The following is a 20,551-nucleotide window of genomic DNA, read 5'->3' on the forward strand; positions in this document are numbered from 1 at the left end:
AGACTCCTCCCTCCATCTCCAAGTCATTCTGTCGTTCTTCCATTTTACTGAGACTCCTCCCTCCATCTCCAAGTCATTCTGTTATTCTCATTCTGTTATTCTTGTCTTTTACGGAGACCCCTCCCCTCTTTTCCACCTCTCCCTTTTATACTCTTTTCATCCCTTTGATTGATGTGCTGAATTTGTCTACATGGAGACCATTTGGAAGTGTGAATGATTACAAATAAGGGGACCGGGTCTGAGGGGAGAGGAGGGAGAGAGAATGAGGGAGTGGAGTGGAGGAAATAAGTGAGGGACACATGAAAGGAAAGATGAAACATGACCTCCCTGACCCTTGGAGCCGAGGACTCTCTCGGCCGACATAAAAGTGGGGCGCAAGTAGAGCAGGAAGTTAATCCCATCCAGGTGTTGTGCCAATTCTGGTTGGCAGGGGGTGCCAGGCCCGGCCTATTGTCACAGCGGGCACAAGCCTCCATCTCTCAATGCGATGGTCCTCCTAAGAGGGGCCAGGGGGGCTCTGAGTGGAGGGGCCAGGGGGCTGTGAGTGGAGGGGCCAGGAGGGCTCTGAGTGGAGGGGCCAGGAGGGCTCTGAGTGGAGGGGCCAGGGGGGCTCTGAGAGAAGGGGCCAGGTGGGCTCTGAGTGGAGGGCTCTGAGTGGAGGGGCCAGGGGGGCTCTGAGAGGAGGGGCCAGGAGGGCTCTGAGAGGAGGGGCCAGGAGGGCTCTGAGTGGAGGGGCCAGGAGGGCTCTGAGTGGAGGGGCCAGGAGGGCTCTGAGTGGAGGGGCCAGGAGGGCTCTGAGAGGATGGGCCAGGAGGGCTCTGAGTGGAGGGGCCAGGAGGGCTCTGAGTGGAGGGGCCAGGGGGGCTCTGAGAGAAGGGGCCAGGTGGGCTCTGAGTGGAGGGGCCAGGGGGGCTCTGAGAGGAGGGGCCAGGAGGGCTCTGAGAGGAGGGGCCAGGAGGGCTCTGAGTGGAGGGGCCAGGAGGGCTCTGAGTGGAGGGGCCAGGAGGGCTCTGAGTGGAGGGGCCAGGAGGGCTCTGAGAGGATGGGCCAGGAGGGCTCTGAGTGGAGGGGCCAGGAGGGCTCTGAGTGGAGGGGCCAGGAGGGCTCTGAGAGGATGGGCCAGGAGGGCTCTGAGAGGATGGGCCAGGAGGGCTCTGAGTGGAGGGGCCAGGAGGGCTCTGAGAGGAGGGGCCAGGAGGGCTCTGAGAGGAGGGGCCAGGAGGGCTCTGAGTGGAGGGGCCAGGGGGGCTCTGAGAGGAGGGGCCAGGGGGGCTCTGAGTGGAGGGGCCAGGAGGGCTCTGAGAGGAGGGGCCAGGGGGGCTCTGAGAGGAGGGGCCAGGAGGGCTCTGAGAGGATGGGCCAGGAGGGCTCTGAGTGGAGGGGCCAGGGGGAGGCTGCAGGTGGCAGCCGGATGACAGAAGGGGCAGAGGGGGCGTCCACACACACAATGGCCTAATCCTGAAATATTGATGCCTGTGGCCATGCCTCATTGAGGTGGTGGTGGGGTGAGGGGGGAAGGGGGGGGGTTCTTGGCAGATTACCCACCACACAGGAGCCAGAGACGTGTCAAAGGATATCCGATCCCCGCCTCTCGCCTTTCAGACCCCGCTGTTTGTTATTGTGCGCATGAATATTATCCATTCACACGGTATGGCCGCCTGTGGTAGCCCGGTGAACGGTGCCCCGATTAGTCACGCCAGCGGAGCGCCCACTGGCATGAGAGACCGAACATAACAGAGAGAGAAAGAGAGCAGGGCGACGGATGTGTGCATTCACTTTCTATTGTAATGTGATGTGCTGTGTCGTCCCAGACAGTGGGTGTGAATGGGCTAAGGAGGGAGAGGTTAATAATGAGGCCAGTATTATTACAGGCCCTTCTAATGACATCAATCCCAATGGGATCAAATAAAGGTTTTAATTGCTTTCTCTTCTATTAAGACCCCAGCGTAGCTTAGGTGCCCTTGGCGTGCCTGAATATAAAAGGCATAGGCAGGAAGATTGGGGGCCTTTAGAAGTGAGAGCCAAAAATGTTTTTGCAATAATGTTTGTGTAACAAAAACCCCTATTCATTACGACAGTCCTGGTTTTGTGGGGAATATTTGATGATCTATTGAGTATTTCTGATGTTTGTGAGGGATGGTATGTTGATGGAATGTCTCTGTTGATTTCAGGACGGAGTCTGTGGCAGAGAAAATGCTGACTAACTGGTTCACCTTCCTGCTATACAAGTTCCTAAAGGTCAATCTCTGCACTTTACTCTGATACATTCTGCTTTGTTCTCCCATTCAGCTCCTTTAGCTTCATGTCTGTGAGAGTGTGTAATATGGTAAAGTGTGTGTGTGTGTGTGTGTGTGTGTGTGTGTGTGTGTGTGTGTGTGTGTGTGTGTGTGTGTGTGTGTGTGTGTGTGTGTGTGTGTGTGTGTGTGTGTGTGTGTGTGTGTGTGTGTGTGTGTGTGTGTGTGTGTGTGTGTGTGTGTGTGTGTGTGTGTGTGTGTGTGTGGACATGTCCCCACAAGAATAGTAAAAAAACTAAAATGGAACCAACTGGGGACATTTTGTTAGTCCCCACAGGGTCAAATGCTGTTTCTAGGGGGTTTAGGGTTAAGGTTAGAATTAGTGTTGGCATTACAATTAGGGTTAGGAAATGGCATTACAATTAGGTTTAGGGTTAGGAAATGGCATTACAATTAGGTTTAGGGTTAGGAAATGGCATTACAATTAGGTTTAGGGTTAGGAAATGGCATTACAATTAGGTTTAGGGTTAGGAAATGGCATTACAATTAGGTTTAGGGTTAGGAAATGGCATTACAATTAGGTTTAGGGTTAGGAAATGGCATTACAATTAGGTTTAGGGTTAGGAAATGGCATTACAATTAGGTTTAGGGTTAGGAAATGGGATTACAATTAGGTTTAGGGTTAGGAAATGGGATTACAATTAGGTTTAGGGTTAGGAAATGGCATTACAATTAGGTTTAGGGTTAGGAAATGGGATTACAATTAGGTTTAGGGTTAGGAAATGGCATTACAATTAGGTTTAGGGTTAGGAAATGGCATTACAATTAGGTTTAGGGTTAGGAAATGGGATTGCAATTAGGTTTAGGGTTAAGAAATGGCATTGCAATTAGGTTTAGGGTTAGGAAATGGCATTACAATTAGGTTTAGGGTTAGGAAATGGCATCGCAATTAGGTTTAGGGTTAGGAAATGGCATTACAATTAGGTTTAGGGTTATGAAATGGCATCGCAATTAGGTTTAGGGTTAGGAAATGGCATTACAATTAGGTTTAGGGTTAGGAAATGGCATTGCAATTTGGTTTAGGGTTAGGAAAAGGCATTACAATTAGGTTTAGGGTTAGGAAATGGGGTTCGTTTTAGGGTTAGGAGCTATGGTTAAATTTAGGGTTAAGGTTATATTTTTGACACCAACCTCTCTCTGTCTCTCTCTGTCTGTCTGTCTCTGTCTGTCTGTCTCTCTGTTTATCTGTCTGTCTCTCTGTTTATCTGTCTGTCTGTCTCTCTGTTTATCTGTCTGTCTCTCTCTACACAGGAGTGTGCAGGCGAGCCCCTCTTCTCCCTCTTCTGTGCCATCAAGCAGCAGATGGAGAAGGGGCCTATAGACTCCATCACTGGTGAGGCGCGCTACTCGCTCAGCGAGGATAAACTCATCAGACAGCAAATCGACTACAAGATGCTGGTAAGGGTCAACGCCCCCCAGGGGGACAAGGGTAACACCCAGCCACCCGCCTCCTTTCACGCCTGACTGGAAGAGGGCTCACTGACCTCACTTTCTTTTAGAGACCGGAGCTGACAGAGGGAAGAGGCGAGGAAGATGAGGGAAGAGGCGAGGAAGATGAGGGAAGAGGCGAGGAAGATGAGGGAGGAGGCGAGGGAAGATGAGGGAGGAGGCAGGGAAGAGGGGGAGGAGGCAGGGAAGAGGGGGGAGGAGGTAGGGAAGAGGGGGGAGGAGGCAGGGAAAAGGAGGGAGTGTGTTAGAGATCAGGGAAGGGGGGAGGAGGCGAGGATGAGGGGGAGGAGGCGAGGATGAGGGGGAGGAGGCCAGGAAGAGGGAGAGGAGGCCAGGAAGAGGGAGAGGAGGCCAGGAAGAGGAGGCCAGGAAGAGGGAGAGGAGGCCAGGAAGAGGGGGAGGAGGCCAGGAAGAGGGAGAGGAGGCCAGGAAGAGGGAGAGGAGGCCAGGAAGAGGGAGAGGAGGCGAGGAAGAGGGGGAGGAGGCCAGGAAGAGGGAGAGGAGGCCAGGAAGAGGGAGAGGAGGCCAGGAAGAGGGGAGAGGAGGCGAGGAAGAGGGGGAGGAGGCCAGGAAGAGGGAGAGGAGGCGAGGAAGAGGGGGAGGAGGCCAGGAAGAGGGAGAGGAGGCCAGGAAGAGGGAGAGGAGGCCAGGAAGAGGGGAGAGGAGGCGAGGAAGAGGGGGAGGAGGCCAGGAAGAGGGAGAGGAGGCCAGGAAGAGGGGAGAGGAGGCGAGGAAGAGGGGGAGGAGGCCAGGAAGACCGGTTGTTTCCCTGGTCTCTCTTTCTGTTCTACTCTCTGATCACCTTCATTCCTCTCCTCCACCACTGTGACCTGAGCTGACTGAGGGAAGACAAGACACCCAGCCAGGCAGTTTGTTACTAGCTCCCCTCAATGTCTCTGTAAGAAAAATCAAACCATTCCCAGGAAGCACACAGTGTGGCTCAGATTGCTTGGAGAGCAATAGAGTTATTTCAGTTGGCCGTGAGAAACAGTATCTCTGTCTCAATCAATCTAGAAGGATTGATGATGGAATGGCCCTTTTACAACATGTAATTATCTGCCCAACGATAGAGGTATTGAATTGTACTGGCAACAGCATGGGACCATAAAGTATTTTATTTCCTCTTTCTTATGTAAATGTCCTCCTTCTTTCCCTTGGACCATGTAATTACATCTGGCGAGAGCCTCAATGGCGATGATGATGATGCTGATGATGATGGCTGATGTATTCACTGTGAATGATAATAACCATGCGATAATAATTAGCTTGTTAACCACTCATCGACTCAAGGTAGCCATGCCGTGTCAGACTGGCCCCCCCTGGGAGGCCAGTTTCTCTGAATACCCATTTCTATTACAGGAAAGACTTTACCAGACTTGACAGATACAGAATGGCCTCTTTCAAACCTGATATTCAACGACCACGCCATAGTTTAATTATCGTCATCCCACAGAATGTGTCTCCATCTCCAATATAATTATCAACCGAGACACAGCATACCTGAATCCCTCATCAACTCCTGATGTGGTTCTCTATTCTATAGAAAAATACCTGTCCCTGGTCCCTACAGGTGGTGAACTGTATTCCTATTGTAATAGCAGGCGTATAACTCCAAGTCTTGTCCCTGTTCCCTACAGGTGGTGAACTCTATTCCTATTGTAATAGCAGGCGTATAACTCCAAGTCTTGTCCCTGTTCCCTACAGGTGGTGAACTGTATTCCTATTGTAATAGCAGGCGTATAACTCCAAGTCTTGTCCCTGGTCCCTACAGGTGGTGAACTGTATTCCTATTGTAATAGCAGGCGTATAACTCCAAGTCTTGTCCCTGTTCCCTACAGGTGGTGAACTGCATCCACCCGGACAATGAGAAGAGCCCTGAGATCCAGGTGAAGGTGTTGAACTGTGACTCCATCAGCCAGGTGAAGGAAAAGATCCTGGACGCCATATACAAGAACGTTCCCCACTCCCACCGACAGAAGGCCTCTGACATGGACCTAGGTAAGATCCCCGTTCATTAGGGCACTCTGTAGCAAAATGTTATGCAATGGAAAACTAAAACATTTCTTATTGGAAATCCGTTCGGGACCGTTTTGTGCCGGGTGAATACAAGTCTGATCAGTCAGTGAGCCCCTTTTTCTACAGCAACCATATACGCGTAAAAATGGAGAAAATGTTCCCTGGAGTTGAAAAGGTTAACACCTGGAATTATTATTGCAAATATATATTGTATTTTCTGCTTTTAATTGATGAACATTGAGTTATTTTTCCATCACGTGGACCAATCGGTGTTGATTAGTCTTCAGTTATTGAACATGTGGAGGCCATTTTGAGAGTTCTCATGTTCCTCTACACCAGGGATGTTAAACTCACTCCACAGAGGGCTTAGTGTCTGCTGGTTTTTGATTTCTCCTTTCAATTAAGACCTAGACAACCAGGTGAGGGGAGTTCCTTACTAATTAGTGACCTTAATTCATCAGTCCGGTACAAAGGAGGAGCGAGAAACTCACAGCCACTCAGCCCTCTGTGGAATGAGTTTGACACCTGTGATCTACACCCATTGATTCTCAAGACTTCTTCTTCAAATTACAGCAGTGTTCAGAGAGACTAAACACCAGCCTCCCTCCCATAGATCTCAGGAGAGTTGAGTCCAGCAGACCTCTCTCTGTCTCCTATGAGACAAAAGACCAGCCTCCCTCCCTAGATCTCAGGAGAGTTGAGTCCAGCAGACCTCTCTCTGGCTCCTATGAGACAAAAGACCAGCCTCCCTCCCTAGATCTCAGGAGAGTTGAGTCCAGCAGACCTCTCTCTGGCTCCTATGAGACAAAAGACCAGCCTCCCTCCCTAGATCTCAGGAGAGTTGAGTCCAGCAGACCTCTCTCTGGCTCCTATGAGACAAAAGACCAGCCTCCCTCCCTAGATCTCAGGAGAGTTGAGTCCAGCAGACCTCTCTCTGGCTCCTATGAGACAAAAGACCAGCCTCCCTCCCATAGATCTCAGGAGAGTTGAGTCCAGCAGACCTCTCTCTGGCTCCTATGAGACAAAAGACCAGCCTCCCTCCCTAGATCTCAGGAGAGTTGAGTCCAGCAGACCTCTCTCTGGCTCCTATGAGACAAAAGACCAGCCTCCCTCCCTAGATCTCAGGAGAGTTGAGTCCAGCAGACCTCTCTCTGTCTCCTATGACTGGTGCTGTGTGATTGTTCTCTTCCCTCCCCGACTCCCCATCGATCCAGCCCTGTTGACCACACTCTGACTCACATGATTGATCAAGTAATCAATGGAGAGGCTCTCAGATCCCCAAACCTCCTCAATCTTATATTTTTTTTCTGTGAAACTGAAGAGATCGGCCTTCTTTTCTTTTACTCCAGCTTTCTCTTCTTCTCTCTTTCTTTCTTACTTCCTGTTCTCAGTAGACTGGGTTGTCATTTTCTTCACCAAGGTTATTTCCTAATGGTGTTATAAATGACTAATTGTCTCTGTTTGTAGTAGTGAGGAGTGATGAGCTGATCTGCTCCCCATGTACATCCATGTAATGAGTGCGCTGAGAGTCAGGAAGCAAGTTCAGGGACTGAGTGTTTTAATAAATAAACGTAACATAACACAAACAACGCACAGACAGGATACTGAAACAGAAACAATGACGCCTGGGGAAGGAACCAAAGGGAGTGACATATATAGGGCAGGTAATCAGGGAAGTGATGGAGTCCAGGTGAGTCTGATGACGCGCAGGTGCACGTAACGATGGTGACAGGTGTGCGCCGTAACGATGGTGACAGGTGTGCGCCGTAACGATGGTGACAGGTGTGCGCCGTAACGATGGTGACAGGTGTGCGCCGTAACGATGGTGACAGATGTGCGCCGTAACGATGGTGACAGGTGTGCGCCGTAACGATGGTGACAGGTGTGCGCCGTAACGATGGTGACAGGTGTGCGCCGTAACGATGGTGACAGGTGTGCGCCGTAACGATGGTGACAGGTGTGCGCGTAACGATGGTGACAGGTGTGCGCGTAACGATGGTGACAGGTGTGCGCGTAACGATGGTGACAGGTGTGCGCGTAACGATGGTGACAGGTGTGCGCCGTAACGATGGTGACAGGTGTGCGCCGTAACGAGCAGCCTGGTGACCTAGAGGCTGGAGAGGGAGCACAGGTGACAATCCCTTTCTGCTATACGAAGACATAAGTCTCTCAGTCCCACAATACAACATCCTGGCACTACATTTTCCGGCTGCACGGCCTATCACGCCTAAGTGTGTGTGTTTTATTTCCTGATTGTATTCCATCAATTTCGGCAGGTCTTTCTAGGTAGACGGTGAGTGGGGAGCCTTTTTATGGATTCACATATCAGGATGGTTGTGTGTGTGTGTGTGTGTGTGTGTGTGTGTGTGTGTGTGTGTGTGTGTGTGTGTGTGTGTGTGTGTGTGTGTGTGTGTGTGTGTGTGTGTGTGTGTGTGTGTGTGTGTGTGTGTGTGTGTGTGTGTGTGTGTGTGTGTGTGTGTTTTCTTAGTAATAATATATTTATAATGGCATATGGAGCTGTGAAGGGGGAATGTCTCTCTGATAAGTGAAGAGATTGGTTTAGGTTTTTGGCGAGCGCTCCGTTGTGAAATTGTTTCATGGCGCCCAATGGGCAGTGTGTTGTCTTATTGTTTATTATTATTATAGAGAATTGGACATTTAGTCTGAGGGGGAACTTCTCACTGCATGTTGTCACTGCGTCTGGGGGGGGCATTGGGACTACAAGAAGTAGTTTAGGAGGAAAGCGGTGTAATTTATGTATCGTATAAAAGACAATAGGTAGAAGGATATTACACAGAATGGAACGGTCCACTCAGGGGGAGAGGAAGCATCTCTGCATGATTCCACTAACAGATCAACGGGCCTCCCGAGTCCGGACAAACTCTTCCCCCAACCCTCCCCCAACCTCCTCCCCCATATTGACAATCCTCAGTTTCCATCTTGCAGGCTCTCCTGAAAACAAATTTGACAAGAGTTTTTTTGTCCCAGGTATTGTTTTTAATTCCCCATGCCGGGTCCCCCTGAGGGAGGCACGATAGAAGGGGACAGGGCGTGAGAACCAATCCAAGCAAGACCTGCTTTGTGTGTGTGGGGGGGATGTGTGTGGGGAGGTATAGGTACGTGTGTGAGGGTGGGGGGAGTGAATTGTGTGTGTGTGTGTGTGTGTGTGTGGTGTGTGTGTGTGTGTGTGTGTGTGTGTGTGTGTGTGTGTGTGTGTGTGTGTGTGTGTGTGTGTGTGTGTGTGTGTGAGTATGCATGTGTGTGCTGCTTCCCTCTCTGCAGTATATCAACGCTACCTCAATAACCTTCACTGCTTCCCCACCTGCAGTATATCAACACTACCTCAATAACCTTCACTGCTTCCCCACCTGCAGTATATCAACACTACCTCAATAACCTTCACTGCTTCCCCACCTGCAGTATATCAACACTACCTCAATAACCTTCACTGCTTCCCCCCTGCAGTATATCAACACTACCTCAATAACCTTCACTGCTTCCCCCCCTGCAGTATATCAACACTACCTCAATAACCTTCACTGCTTCCCCCCCTGCAGTATATCAACACTACCTCAATAACCTTCACTGCTTCCCCCCCTGCAGTATATCAACACTACCTCAATAACCTTCACTGCTTCCCCCCCTGCAGTATATCAACACTACCTCAATAACCTTCACTGCTTCCCCCCCTGCAGTATATCAACACTACCTCAATAACCTTCACTGCTTCCCCCCTGCAGTATATCAACACTACCTCAATAACTTTCACTGCTTCCCCCCCTGCAGTATATCAACACTACCTCAATAAACTTCACTGCTTCCCCCCCTGCAGTATATCAACACTACCTTAATAACCTTCACTGCTTCCCCCTCTGCAGTATGACAACACTACCTCAATAACCTTCACTGCTTCCCCCCCTGCAGTATATCAACACTACCTCAATAACCTTCACTGCTTCCCCCCCTGCAGTATATCAACACTACCTCAATAACCTTCACTGCTTCCCCCTCTGCAGTATATCAACACTACCGCAATAACCTTCACTGCTTCCCCCTCTGCAGTATATCAACACTACCTCAATAACCTTCACTGCTTCCCCCTCTGCAGTATATCAACACTACCTCAATAACCTTCACTGCTTCCCCCCTCTGCAGTATATCAACACTACCTCAATAACCTTCACTGCTTCCCCCTCTGCAGTATATCAACACTACCTCAATAACCTTCACTGCTTCCCCCCTCTGCAGTATAACAACACTACCTCAATAACCTTCACCTTCACTGTAGGAGCTCCGATGTTCTAGAATCCCTCCACTCCCCGAAGCCATCATCTACAACACTGGGCTCCACACAGAGAGACCTGGGAGGATTGGGATATAGGGGCAATCTCATCTTACTCTGGTTTTCTCCAACTTCATCCTTTCTTTCCTCTCCTTTTTTCCAATTCCCTCTCTCCTCTTCCTTTGGTTTGTTTAATCTGGCCCAACTGGAGACTCAGGTCATTTGCATGTTGATGGAAAGATGTACAGTACAGAGAGAAAACAATAGGAGGCTTTGTGTTTCCTGGAGATTTCTGATGCCAAAGTTATTCTCCTCACCCCTCCTAGGACGTGTTTCATCATCCGCCCTGTGATTGCTGCTTTGTTGGTCTATTTGTGATTGGAATAGATGATGACAGTGGCCGACGCCAGGCGGGAACAACACCGACACAGTGACACATTCTTATATAAACTCAAATGCGGCAAACAAAAGAATATCACCTCCTTGTTTGTTTTCCACAATATATTTTATTTTCATTATAATGTGAGGGAATACAGTGGTGGGGTTTCTCTACAGTGGTGAGGGTGGTGGGCTATTTCGTATGTCTTTGGGGTGGCGTATCTGTTGGAGGTGGTGTGGTATCTCGAGTGGGTGCGGTGGTATGGTTTCTCTTGAAGGGTGCGGTGGTTGGATTACTCTTTAGGATGCTTTGGTGGGGTATCTCCTGAGGGTGCAATGGTGTGGTATCTCTAGCTGAGACTGAAAGCCCAGCTGAATGGGGTAGCGGTGGTGTGGTTTCTCCTGCCCTAGCTAGTTTCCAGTAATGACAATAAGAGACAGTTCAGCAGGGGGCTTAGCGCTGGTCGATGGTGGAGAGCACTCAGCGTGGGGGCCAGGGGCCCGCCACAGATGAAAGAGGAAGTAGGGACCTTGGCTAGCAGCGGTAATCACATCCATCGATCGAGAGGGCCCAGCGAAGGCCCCCGAACCGCTCTCTATCAAAGAGCAGAGTGGGTGATTCATTTTCCTCCCTTTCTTTTTCCTCTATCTCTTCTTGTCCTCCCTCTCGTTCTCTCTTGCTACTAACACTCGTTGTCACACTCATTCTACTTCTCGGTATCGCTACTTTGTAGCCTGGGTATCTCATGCTGGCCTCAAAGGAAGGATTCCAGGAACTCCAGATCTGTTTCACTGTAGCCACTCACCTTCTCTTCTCACAGTCCAGACATACATGGCTCCTGTAGAACCAGTGTGTATGTGACGCAGGTTGACATTCACTGTCATGAATCTTGCCCCGGAGGCAGAAATAAGCGATTTTTCACAACACGGGCCATCTAGAAAGTCAAAACTGGCTATATTGTAAAAATAGGTTTAAAATCAGATTTGATTACTTTGTGGCTGTGTGTGTGACATCAAAGGAGTGTACAAAAAGAGAGCGTGACATGGATTCACTATGTGATAGTGATCACTGCATCTTGTGGAAAAGGTCATTCTGTGCAGGCTGGATATAAATCTCTTTTTCTCCCTATAGTGCCCTAACCTGTCTTTACCTTTGCCCCCTCACAGAGTGGCGCCAGGGCAGAGGTCAGCGTACGATCCTGATGGACGAAGACCTCTCTACCAAGATTGAGAGCGACTGGAAGAGACTCAACATGCTTGCTCACTACCAGGTACACGCATCACTATCTAGAACACACATATCTATACTACAAGGGACATGCATATCTACAGGTGGAGTCATACCCATGTTCACTCAGGACGGAGAGGGTAGAAGTATAATTCATTGTATTTCTATAGGGTACACTGATCCGTAGTGGAGAAGATTGTACGCTGTACAGAAGGGACTGGTGATTTGCTAGTGTACCAACAAAGCCTGTTTGAGACAAGCAAAATGGATGAATGGAATTAACTGTAGTTTGTTTTCCCCTCCAGTGTGTATTTGCAATCTCAAAACTAAACTATTCCCTCTCATAGTGTATAATACAGTGTGGTGCACCATGTTTCCATGTTTATATTATGCTGCATAGTGTTCAGTTAGAGGTAAACCCATGGTCCAGATTAGGCTTTAACCATTAGAGTATCCACTTCCAGGTAAATACATGTTTGAGATGATTGACTTCCATGTACTACCATAATGTAGATGGTACACTAGATAAATTCATATTGCACACTCACTCACAGGTAAACTCACTCCACCTGAGTGTCATTCCATTTCCACGTAAACTTTTGCAGCTAATCAGCCAGTCAAAATGCTGGCTCAACCTCATAAATGTTTCATCAAATAAATTATCCTGTGGTCTCTTTGCAAAGCACACACACACCACTCACGGCTCTTTTCTCATATAGACCTCCTGATCTCATCAGACAGAGCCGGAGGGAGATTTGTGTTTTGAGTTAGTTTATTTGTTTAACTGATTTTATCTGTACCGCCCGCCTCCCTCCTCCCTCGCTTCTCCAGCCTTCTGAGTTCAGGAGTCATCAGCCGCTCTCTTTGTTGTTTCTGTTTCCAAACGCCGCCATTCGACAGACAGACAGCACCTTTACCCACTACCACATTTATTTCCCCCCAAACACTGAAGGAAACAGAAACTCATTAAAAATCAGACTTTGATTAGAACTCTGCGAGCCAGAGTTGAAGGTAGGAAAGCACCTAAACTAATATTACAAGAGTAAAAGTACCAAAGAGACTAGAGGCTTCACAAGATGTCTACGCACACAACCTGACAGTATTGCACACGCCCTGTGTCCGATCATGTTGGTTTAGGTTGTTGATGCGTAGGACTGATTATGCCGTTGGATCAGTCAGGCAGAATGTTTTTCAGAGTCGTGTATTAGTCCTTTTCAATAATGTCTGATGGCCGCAGACAAAGGGAAGAGGAAGAAGAGGCAGAATTCTGTTTTAGCAGGCTTAAAAGCCTCTGCCAAGCTATTGAATGAACACGCACATCCTTTGACAGTTCTAAATGGACTATGTTGATTTCTCCAGCCAATAGACTAATAGTTGACGCCGAAGAACATGGCTGACTTTTTACATTCTCCCAACCAATTGTGCTATTTATATGCTTTTTGAATTTTGTGTAATTTATTTTTTTACTTATTATGTATGTTGCTGCTACGTCTCTTATGACCGAAAATAACTTCTGGACATCAGAAAAGCAATTACTCACCATGGACTGGAAGAAACTTTTTCCTTTAACGAGTCTGACGAGAAGGAAATCCTGCTTTCACTGGAACAGGCCCAGATCCACACCTTTTGCATGAAGAAAAGACGACCAGGAAAAGGGGACGCAGATCGGCGATCCTTCTGAGAAGCCGGAGGCGAGCAAGTAAACTCCCAATGCCTTCCAGTCTCCCTGCTAACGTGCAATCGTTAGAAAATAAAAAGGATGACCTATTATTAGGATTATCCAACGGGACATTAAAAACTGTAACATCTTATGTTTCACCGAGACGTGGCTGAACAAAGAAACAGACAATATAGAGCTGGCGGGATTTTCCATGCACCGGCAGAATAGAGACGCTACCTCTGGTAAGACGAGGGGTGGGGATGTTTGTCTTTTTGTCAATAACAGCTGGTGTGCGATGTCTAATATTAAAGAAGTCTCGAGGTATTGCTCGCCTGAGGTAGAGTACCTTACGATAAGTTGTCGACCACACTATCTACCAAGAGAGTTCTTATCTGTATTATTCGTAGCCGTCTATTTACCACCACAAAGCAAAGCTGGCACTAAGAACGCACTCAACCAACTCTATAAGGCCATAAGCAAATAATAAAATGCTCACCTAGAAGCGGTGCTCCTAGTGGCTAGGGACTTTAATGCAGGCAAACTTAAATCAGTTTTACCAAATTTTTACCAGCATGTCACATGTGTAACCAGGAGAAAAAATATCTTAGACCACCTTTACTCCACACACAGAGATGCATACAAAGCTCTCCCCCACCCTCCATTTGGCAAATCTGACCACAATTCTATCCTCCTTATTCCTGCTTACAAGCAAAAACTAAAGCAGGAAGTACCAGTGACTCGCTCAATACGGAAGTGGTCAGATGACGCGGATGCTACACTACAGGACTGTTTTGCTAGCACAGACTGGAAAATGTTTTGGGATTCATCCAATGGCATTGAGGAATACACCACATCAGTCATCGGCTTCATCAATAAGTGCATCGATGACTTCATCCCCACAGTGACTGTACGTACATATCCCAACCAGAAGCCATGGATTACAGGCAACATTCTCATCGAGCTAAAGGCTAGAGCTGCTGCTTTCAAGGAGCGGGAGACTAATCCGGACGCTTATAAGAAATCCCGCTATGCCCTCAGACGAACCATCAAACAAGCAAAGCATCAATACAGGATTAAGATTGAATCCTACTACACTGGCTCTGACGCTCGTCGGATGTGGCAGGGCTTGAAACTATTATGGACTACAAAGGGAAACCCAGACGCGAGCTGCCCAGTAACGCGAGCCTACCAGACGAGCTAAATGCCTTTTATACTTGCTTTGAGGCAATCAACACTGAAGCATGCACAAGAGCACCAGCTATTCTGGATGACTGTTATAACCCTCTTGGTAGCCGATGTGAACAAAACCTTTAAACAGGTTAGCATTCACAAAGCTGCTGGTCCAGACGGATTACCAGGACGTGTACTCAAAGCATGCGTGGACCAACTGTCAAGTGGCTTCACTGACATTTTCAACCTCTCCCTGACTGAGTCTAATACCTACGTGTTTCAAGTAGATCACCATAGTCCCTGTGCCCAAGGAAGCGGAGGTAACCTGCCTAAATGATTACCGCCCAGTGGCACTCACGTCGGTAGCCATGAAATGCTTTGAGCGGCTGGTCATGGCTCACATCAACAGCATCCTCCCGGACACCCTAGACCCACTCCAATTTGCATACCGCCCCAACAGATCCACAGATGACATAATCTCAATCGCACTCCACACCGCCCTTTCTCACCTGGACAAAAGGAACACCTATGTGAGAATGCTGTTCATCGACTACAGCTCAGCGTTCAACACCATAGTGCCCACGAAGCTCATCACTAAGCTAAGGACTCTGGGACTAAACACCTCCAACTGGATGCTGGACTTCCTGATGGGCCGTCCCCAGGTGGTAAGAGTAGGCAACAATACGTCTGCCACGCTGATCCTTAACACTGGGGCCCCTCAGGGGTGTGTACTTAGTCCCCTCCTGTATTCCTTGTTCACTCACGACTGCGTGGCCAAACACGACTCCAACACCATCGTTAAGTTTGCTGATGACACAACAGTGATCACCGACAATGATGAGACGGCCTATGGGGAGGAGGTCAGAGAACTGGCAGTGTGGTGCCAGGACAACAACCTCTCCCTCAATGTGAGCAAGACAAAGGAGCTGATCATGGACTACAGGAAAAGTCGGGCCGAACAGGCCCTCATTAACATCGACGGGGCTGTAGTGGAGCAGGTCGAGAGTTTCAAGTTCCTTGGTGTCCACATCATCAACGAACTATCATGGTCCAAACATACCAAGACAGTCATGAAGAGGGCACGACAAAACCTTTTCCCCCTCAGGAGACTGAAAAGATTTGGCATGGGCCCCCAGATCCTCAAAAGGTTCTACAGCTGCACCATCGAGAGCATCCTGACCGGTTGCATCACCGCCTGGTATGGCAACTGCTCGGCATCTAACCGTAAGGCGCTGCAGAAGGTAGTGCAAACGGCCCAGTACATCACTGGGGCCAAGCTTCCTGCCATCCAGGACCTATATAATAGGCGGTGTCCAAAAGGAAAGCCCATAAAATTGTCAGACTCCAGCCATCCAAGTTATAGACTGTTTTCTCTGCTACCGCACGGCAAGCGGTACCGGAGCGCCAAGTCTAGGACCAAAAGGCTCCTCAACAGCTTCTACCCTCAAGCCATTAGACTGCTGAACAATTCATAATTATCTATTTACATTGACCCCCCCCCGTACACTGCTGCTACTCGTTGCTTGTTTGTTACCTATGCAGAGTCACTTCGCCCCCACATAGATGTACATATTACCTCAACTAGCCTATACCCCTGCACACTGACTCGGTACCGGTGCCCCCTGTATATAGCCTCGTTATTCTTGTTGTGTTACTTTTTATTCTGACATTTTTTATTTTAGCCTACTTGGTAAATATTTTCTTCTTCTTGAACTGCAATGTTGATTAAGGGCTTGTAAGTAAGCATTTCACGGTAAAGTCTACACTTGTTGTATTCGGCACATGTGGCAAATAAAGTTTGATTTTGATTTGATGTTGTGAGCAAAAGAGCAAGGTCGGTTTTAGATCTCAAAACAGTAATTAGAGTAAAAACTTAAATGGATGTTCAGTTTGAAATCCCCTACAAAGGTAGAAAATATATTGAGTGATTGTTATCTTCAGATGCAGCATCCTTTCATGTAGACACAGTACAATCAGGGTTGATCAGGACCCTAGACGGTACAATCAGGGTTGATCAGGACCCTAGACAGTACAGTCAGGGTTGATCAGGACCCTAGACGGTACAATCAGGGTTGGTCAGGGCCCTAGACGGTACAGTCAGGGTTGATCAGGGCCCTAGAAGGTACAATCAGGGTTGATCAGGGCCCTAGAAGGTACAATCAGGGTTGATCAGGGCCCTAGACGGTACAGTCAGGGTTGATCAGGGCCCTAGACGGTACAATCAGGGTTAATCAGGACCCTAGACAGTACAATCAGGGTTGATCAGGACCCTAGACAGTACAATCAGGGTTGCAAAATTCCGGTAACTTTCCCAAAATTCCCTGGTTTTCCAGAAATCCAGGTTGGAGGATTCCGGGATTCCCTCGTAATTTCAAGAATCTTCCAACCAGGATTTCTGGAAAACTGGGGAATTTGGGGAAATTTTGCAACCCTAGATACAATGTTTTTAGTGTTTGAATCTTCTATTGTAGGATTACAGCTTTCATTCAGACAATAGAATATCATAGTATAGAAAAGAAAACAGCATTGTCCAAGAAAAGCAAAATGTTCATTCAGAAAAAGTGGACTCTGTTTATTCTATTTCTATAGCTACAGCACACTCATTAGAGGAACTGAAAATACCCTCCATACACCGTTCAGAAAACATTTGGAAAAGGGCAGTTGTCTCACCCGACTATATCATTGCTCCTATCACCCTGTAGAACCAGCAGTGATGACGATCAGTAGAGAGACTATTGCTTTTGTAGTCATGACTTTCTCCCACCTCTCTGCCTTATTGGCTCTGACCCCGTGACCTGTGACCCCTGTAATAGACTGGGCCTGTCAGAGCACTTCCAGGTTGTTACAGAGGATCAGGGCCTGACTGACTAGACACCCCAGAAGTAATCAGCCGAGGGAGGGAGGGAGGGTGGATTAAAGGCAGGGAGATGACCAACAAAGGGCAGGCGGTCGTAACGCCATGGCAACTCTGTCTGATCAGAGGAGACCAAAGGAGAGGAGTTAAGATCTGATGTGCTCCACTCAGATGTCCATCTGTCTTCACATTCATAGGGAGTTTTACACACTAGAACACAGGCATTAGCATAGGTGGACACACATGCTCAGAACACACACATACAGTATGTCTAGCTCCATTCCAGGCATGGACAACATGACACTATTCCTAAATATGCAAACACACAACGCGCACGCACACACGCAAACCTTCACCTGGACATACACCAGACAGGCCTGTCATATGTACACCTGCCACGCATGAACAGTGACAGACAGACATACAACCCCATTATGACAAATCCTGCTGATTGGTACATTCCCTTCTTGGCAACCGTCCCTCCAGCGAGCCGGAATGATGGACCGGTGGAAATAGGAACAGAGCGACGTTCCTTATGGTGTAAATAATGTGGACACCTCAGGGGGGGGGGGGGGGGGGGAGTCTGCCCGCCGCATGACACTTAAATTAAATGTCACGGCGGCGAGTGGGATGTCGTGGGTGTGGTGGTCGAGACAGCGAGGTAGAATGGATTAGAAGCCTGATTGGAAACCGGAATGAGATAATGAAGACAGAAGTTAATTCAGTTTTCAGCTGGGGAGGGGAAGGAGGGGGAAGGCAGGGTGCGTTCTCCTTGACAAAAAAACTGACTCAGACACTCAAAGCCTGTTAGAGGGAGGGAGGAGAGGGAGGGAGGAGAGAGGGATGTAAGGAGGAAAGGAGTGGGACTGGAAACACTCAGTCAGCCCACTCCAGTCAGCCCACTCCAAAACGTTCCTCTCATCGTTTGACCAAACTAACATTAGATGACGCTATATTTTTATGATGTATTATCTAGTGCCGATTATCTTCTGTCTACATCAGTCATTTGTTCACTTTTGGTCCAGCAGGTCAGTTTATATGACGTAGATTTTGTACAACACCATCGTTAGTGGAAGAGGTTACACACTTATATATTATGAATGTCTTAGTGACCTAGTAAAACATGAATATCATTGATTACTGTCGACTTTGGTCAGACAGATTTCCCCTCTTGACAGCCTCCAGAAGTCCCACGTCTGTCTTGTTATAATGGGTATAATGTAATACAGAAATATGGAATATAGAATGGGATCAAAGCGCACTCTGAATGGAATTAGACTCTGCTAACTGTCATCCTAATGGGCTCTTATGAATACAGCACAGACCCATTCACCCTCCTAGATATAACTATTCTATTTCTATCCCCCCTATGTACAGTTAGCATAGAACCCATTCACTTTTGGTTGAAACTAAAGTTTCAATGCCCTTTCTGCTAAAATAGAAGTTTGTATGCACTCACTGTACTGTAAGTCACTTTGGATAAAGCATCTGCTAAATAGCATATATTAATATGTATATATTATTGACTGTAGGGAGAATCACATTGTAGCCCTGAGCATTGCTCTGACATATGATCTGGCCATCCCATCAGTTTAATGAGACAACAGTCTCTCTTCTCCTCCTCTTCCTCTTCCTAAACCACCCAGACCCACCTGTCATCTCACATCCCATCCCACCTCTCCTCCTCCCTCCCAATATTACAACACCAAACACACACACACACATCATTATATGAACTAGTAAACATGTAGGATTACTGCTTAGGGACCATGTTGTAGAGTTAGAGGGGGGTAGTTGGATTACTGCTTAGGGACCATGTTGTAGAGTTAGAGGGGGGTAGTTGGATTACTGCTTAGGGACCATGTTGTAGAGTTAGAGGGGGGTAGTTGGATTACTGCTTAGGGACCATGTTTTAGAGTTAGAGGGGGGGTAGTTGGATCCCTGTGGAATCTCCCTGGACCCTCCCATGGGTGTCACCTGTCATGATACTAACACATTATGCACCAGGAGTGGATTGGGGAGCGGGTGAAATGATGTAATAATAACCCCAAACACACACCTGAGACTCTTAGCCCATGCACCCCTATTCCCCATACACACCCCTCCCACTCTATTAAAGAGATCACTTCTTCAATTAACCCTGCCTTAGCCGGGGGGGGGGGGGCTCGCTGGTGAAATTATGCAGAGTGTGTGTGTTTGCGTACATGTACGTGTGTTTGTGCACGGCTGGGATCAGCCCCTCTCCCAGTTATGTTAATTGAATCAATTTCTGTCGTGTTGAAAAGTAGGAGCCCATCTCTCTTTCTCTCTCATTCTCTCTCTCACACACACACACTCCCCCCTCGCCCCAGAAGAGGGGTATTATTGAAATGGGAGGCTGAGACGTCCCATCTCACACATAGTGATATACATCACCCCCGTTCACTACCACTAATCATATGTGTATGGGCTGATTAGATCACACAGGCCAATCACAAAGGCTTCCTGAGCATCCAATCATAGCTGTTCTAGATGGAGGATAAACACATGATGACGTGTGGATGGTGATTTGTATGGTGATCCGGGGTTTAGTGGCTGAGTGCCACATCTCTCTTCATTGGGGATTGTTATGTATTCAGAATGCACTTGGCAGAATCAGAATGCACTCATTGAGGATGGTGATTAGTCATTCTGCTCTCTCTCACTTTCTCTTTCTCTCTCTTGCTCTCTCTCGCTCTCTCTCTCTCTCTCTCTCTCTCTCCCGCTCTCTGCAGGTGCCTGATAACTCTGTGATGGCCCTGGTCCCCAAGCAGGTGACGGCCTACAACTCGGTCAACAACTCAACTGTGTCCAGAACCTCAGCCAGTAAATACGGTATGAATAACGTGACAATATGTGTTTTTTTTTTATGTGTGTGTGTGTGAGAGAGAGAGAGAGGAGCACATTTCCGGCACATTTCCAGATTTCTCTCCTGGATAGGAGTGTCCTCCTGGAACTAAAACAATTATGTCCCCCCCCCCCCATATCCCAGCAGTCTGTGTGGCTGAGCGTTAAACAGGAAGAACTGTGTCCTTCTCGGAGTGGGATCCAGAGTCAGCACACACACACTCACATGCACACACAAACACACATCAGCACACACACACAGACGTTCACACCTACACACACACTGGGTATTCCCTGTTGCGAATGCACAAGCTCCATTGCCAGGATTTTAATTAAAAAACGTGGCTAAACAGCA

At 48.1% G+C, this 20,551-nt stretch overlaps 1 protein-coding gene across 2 annotated transcripts in view; it reads left to right on the forward strand.

Annotated features, from left to right (window-relative positions):
• LOC106576477 (plexin-A4) overlaps positions 1-20,551 on the forward strand; it is a 653,820-nt gene that overhangs the window by 600,985 nt on the left and 32,284 nt on the right. For both annotated transcript variants that reach the window (XM_082964054.1, XM_082964055.1), the window contains exons 23-27: positions 2,172-2,238; positions 3,546-3,692; positions 5,582-5,741; positions 11,587-11,690; positions 20,085-20,184. In XM_082964054.1, coding sequence (XP_082820180.1) covers positions 2,172-2,238; positions 3,546-3,692; positions 5,582-5,741; positions 11,587-11,690; positions 20,085-20,184 — 578 coding nt within the window. The remainder of the gene's footprint in view (positions 1-2,171; positions 2,239-3,545; positions 3,693-5,581; positions 5,742-11,586; positions 11,691-20,084; positions 20,185-20,551) is intronic.

The sequence above is a fragment of the Salmo salar genome, chromosome 17 (genome assembly GCF_965601325.2).
Source record: "Salmo salar chromosome 17, fSalSal1, whole genome shotgun sequence".
In the NCBI taxonomy this organism is placed as follows: domain Eukaryota; kingdom Metazoa; phylum Chordata; class Actinopteri; order Salmoniformes; family Salmonidae; genus Salmo; species Salmo salar.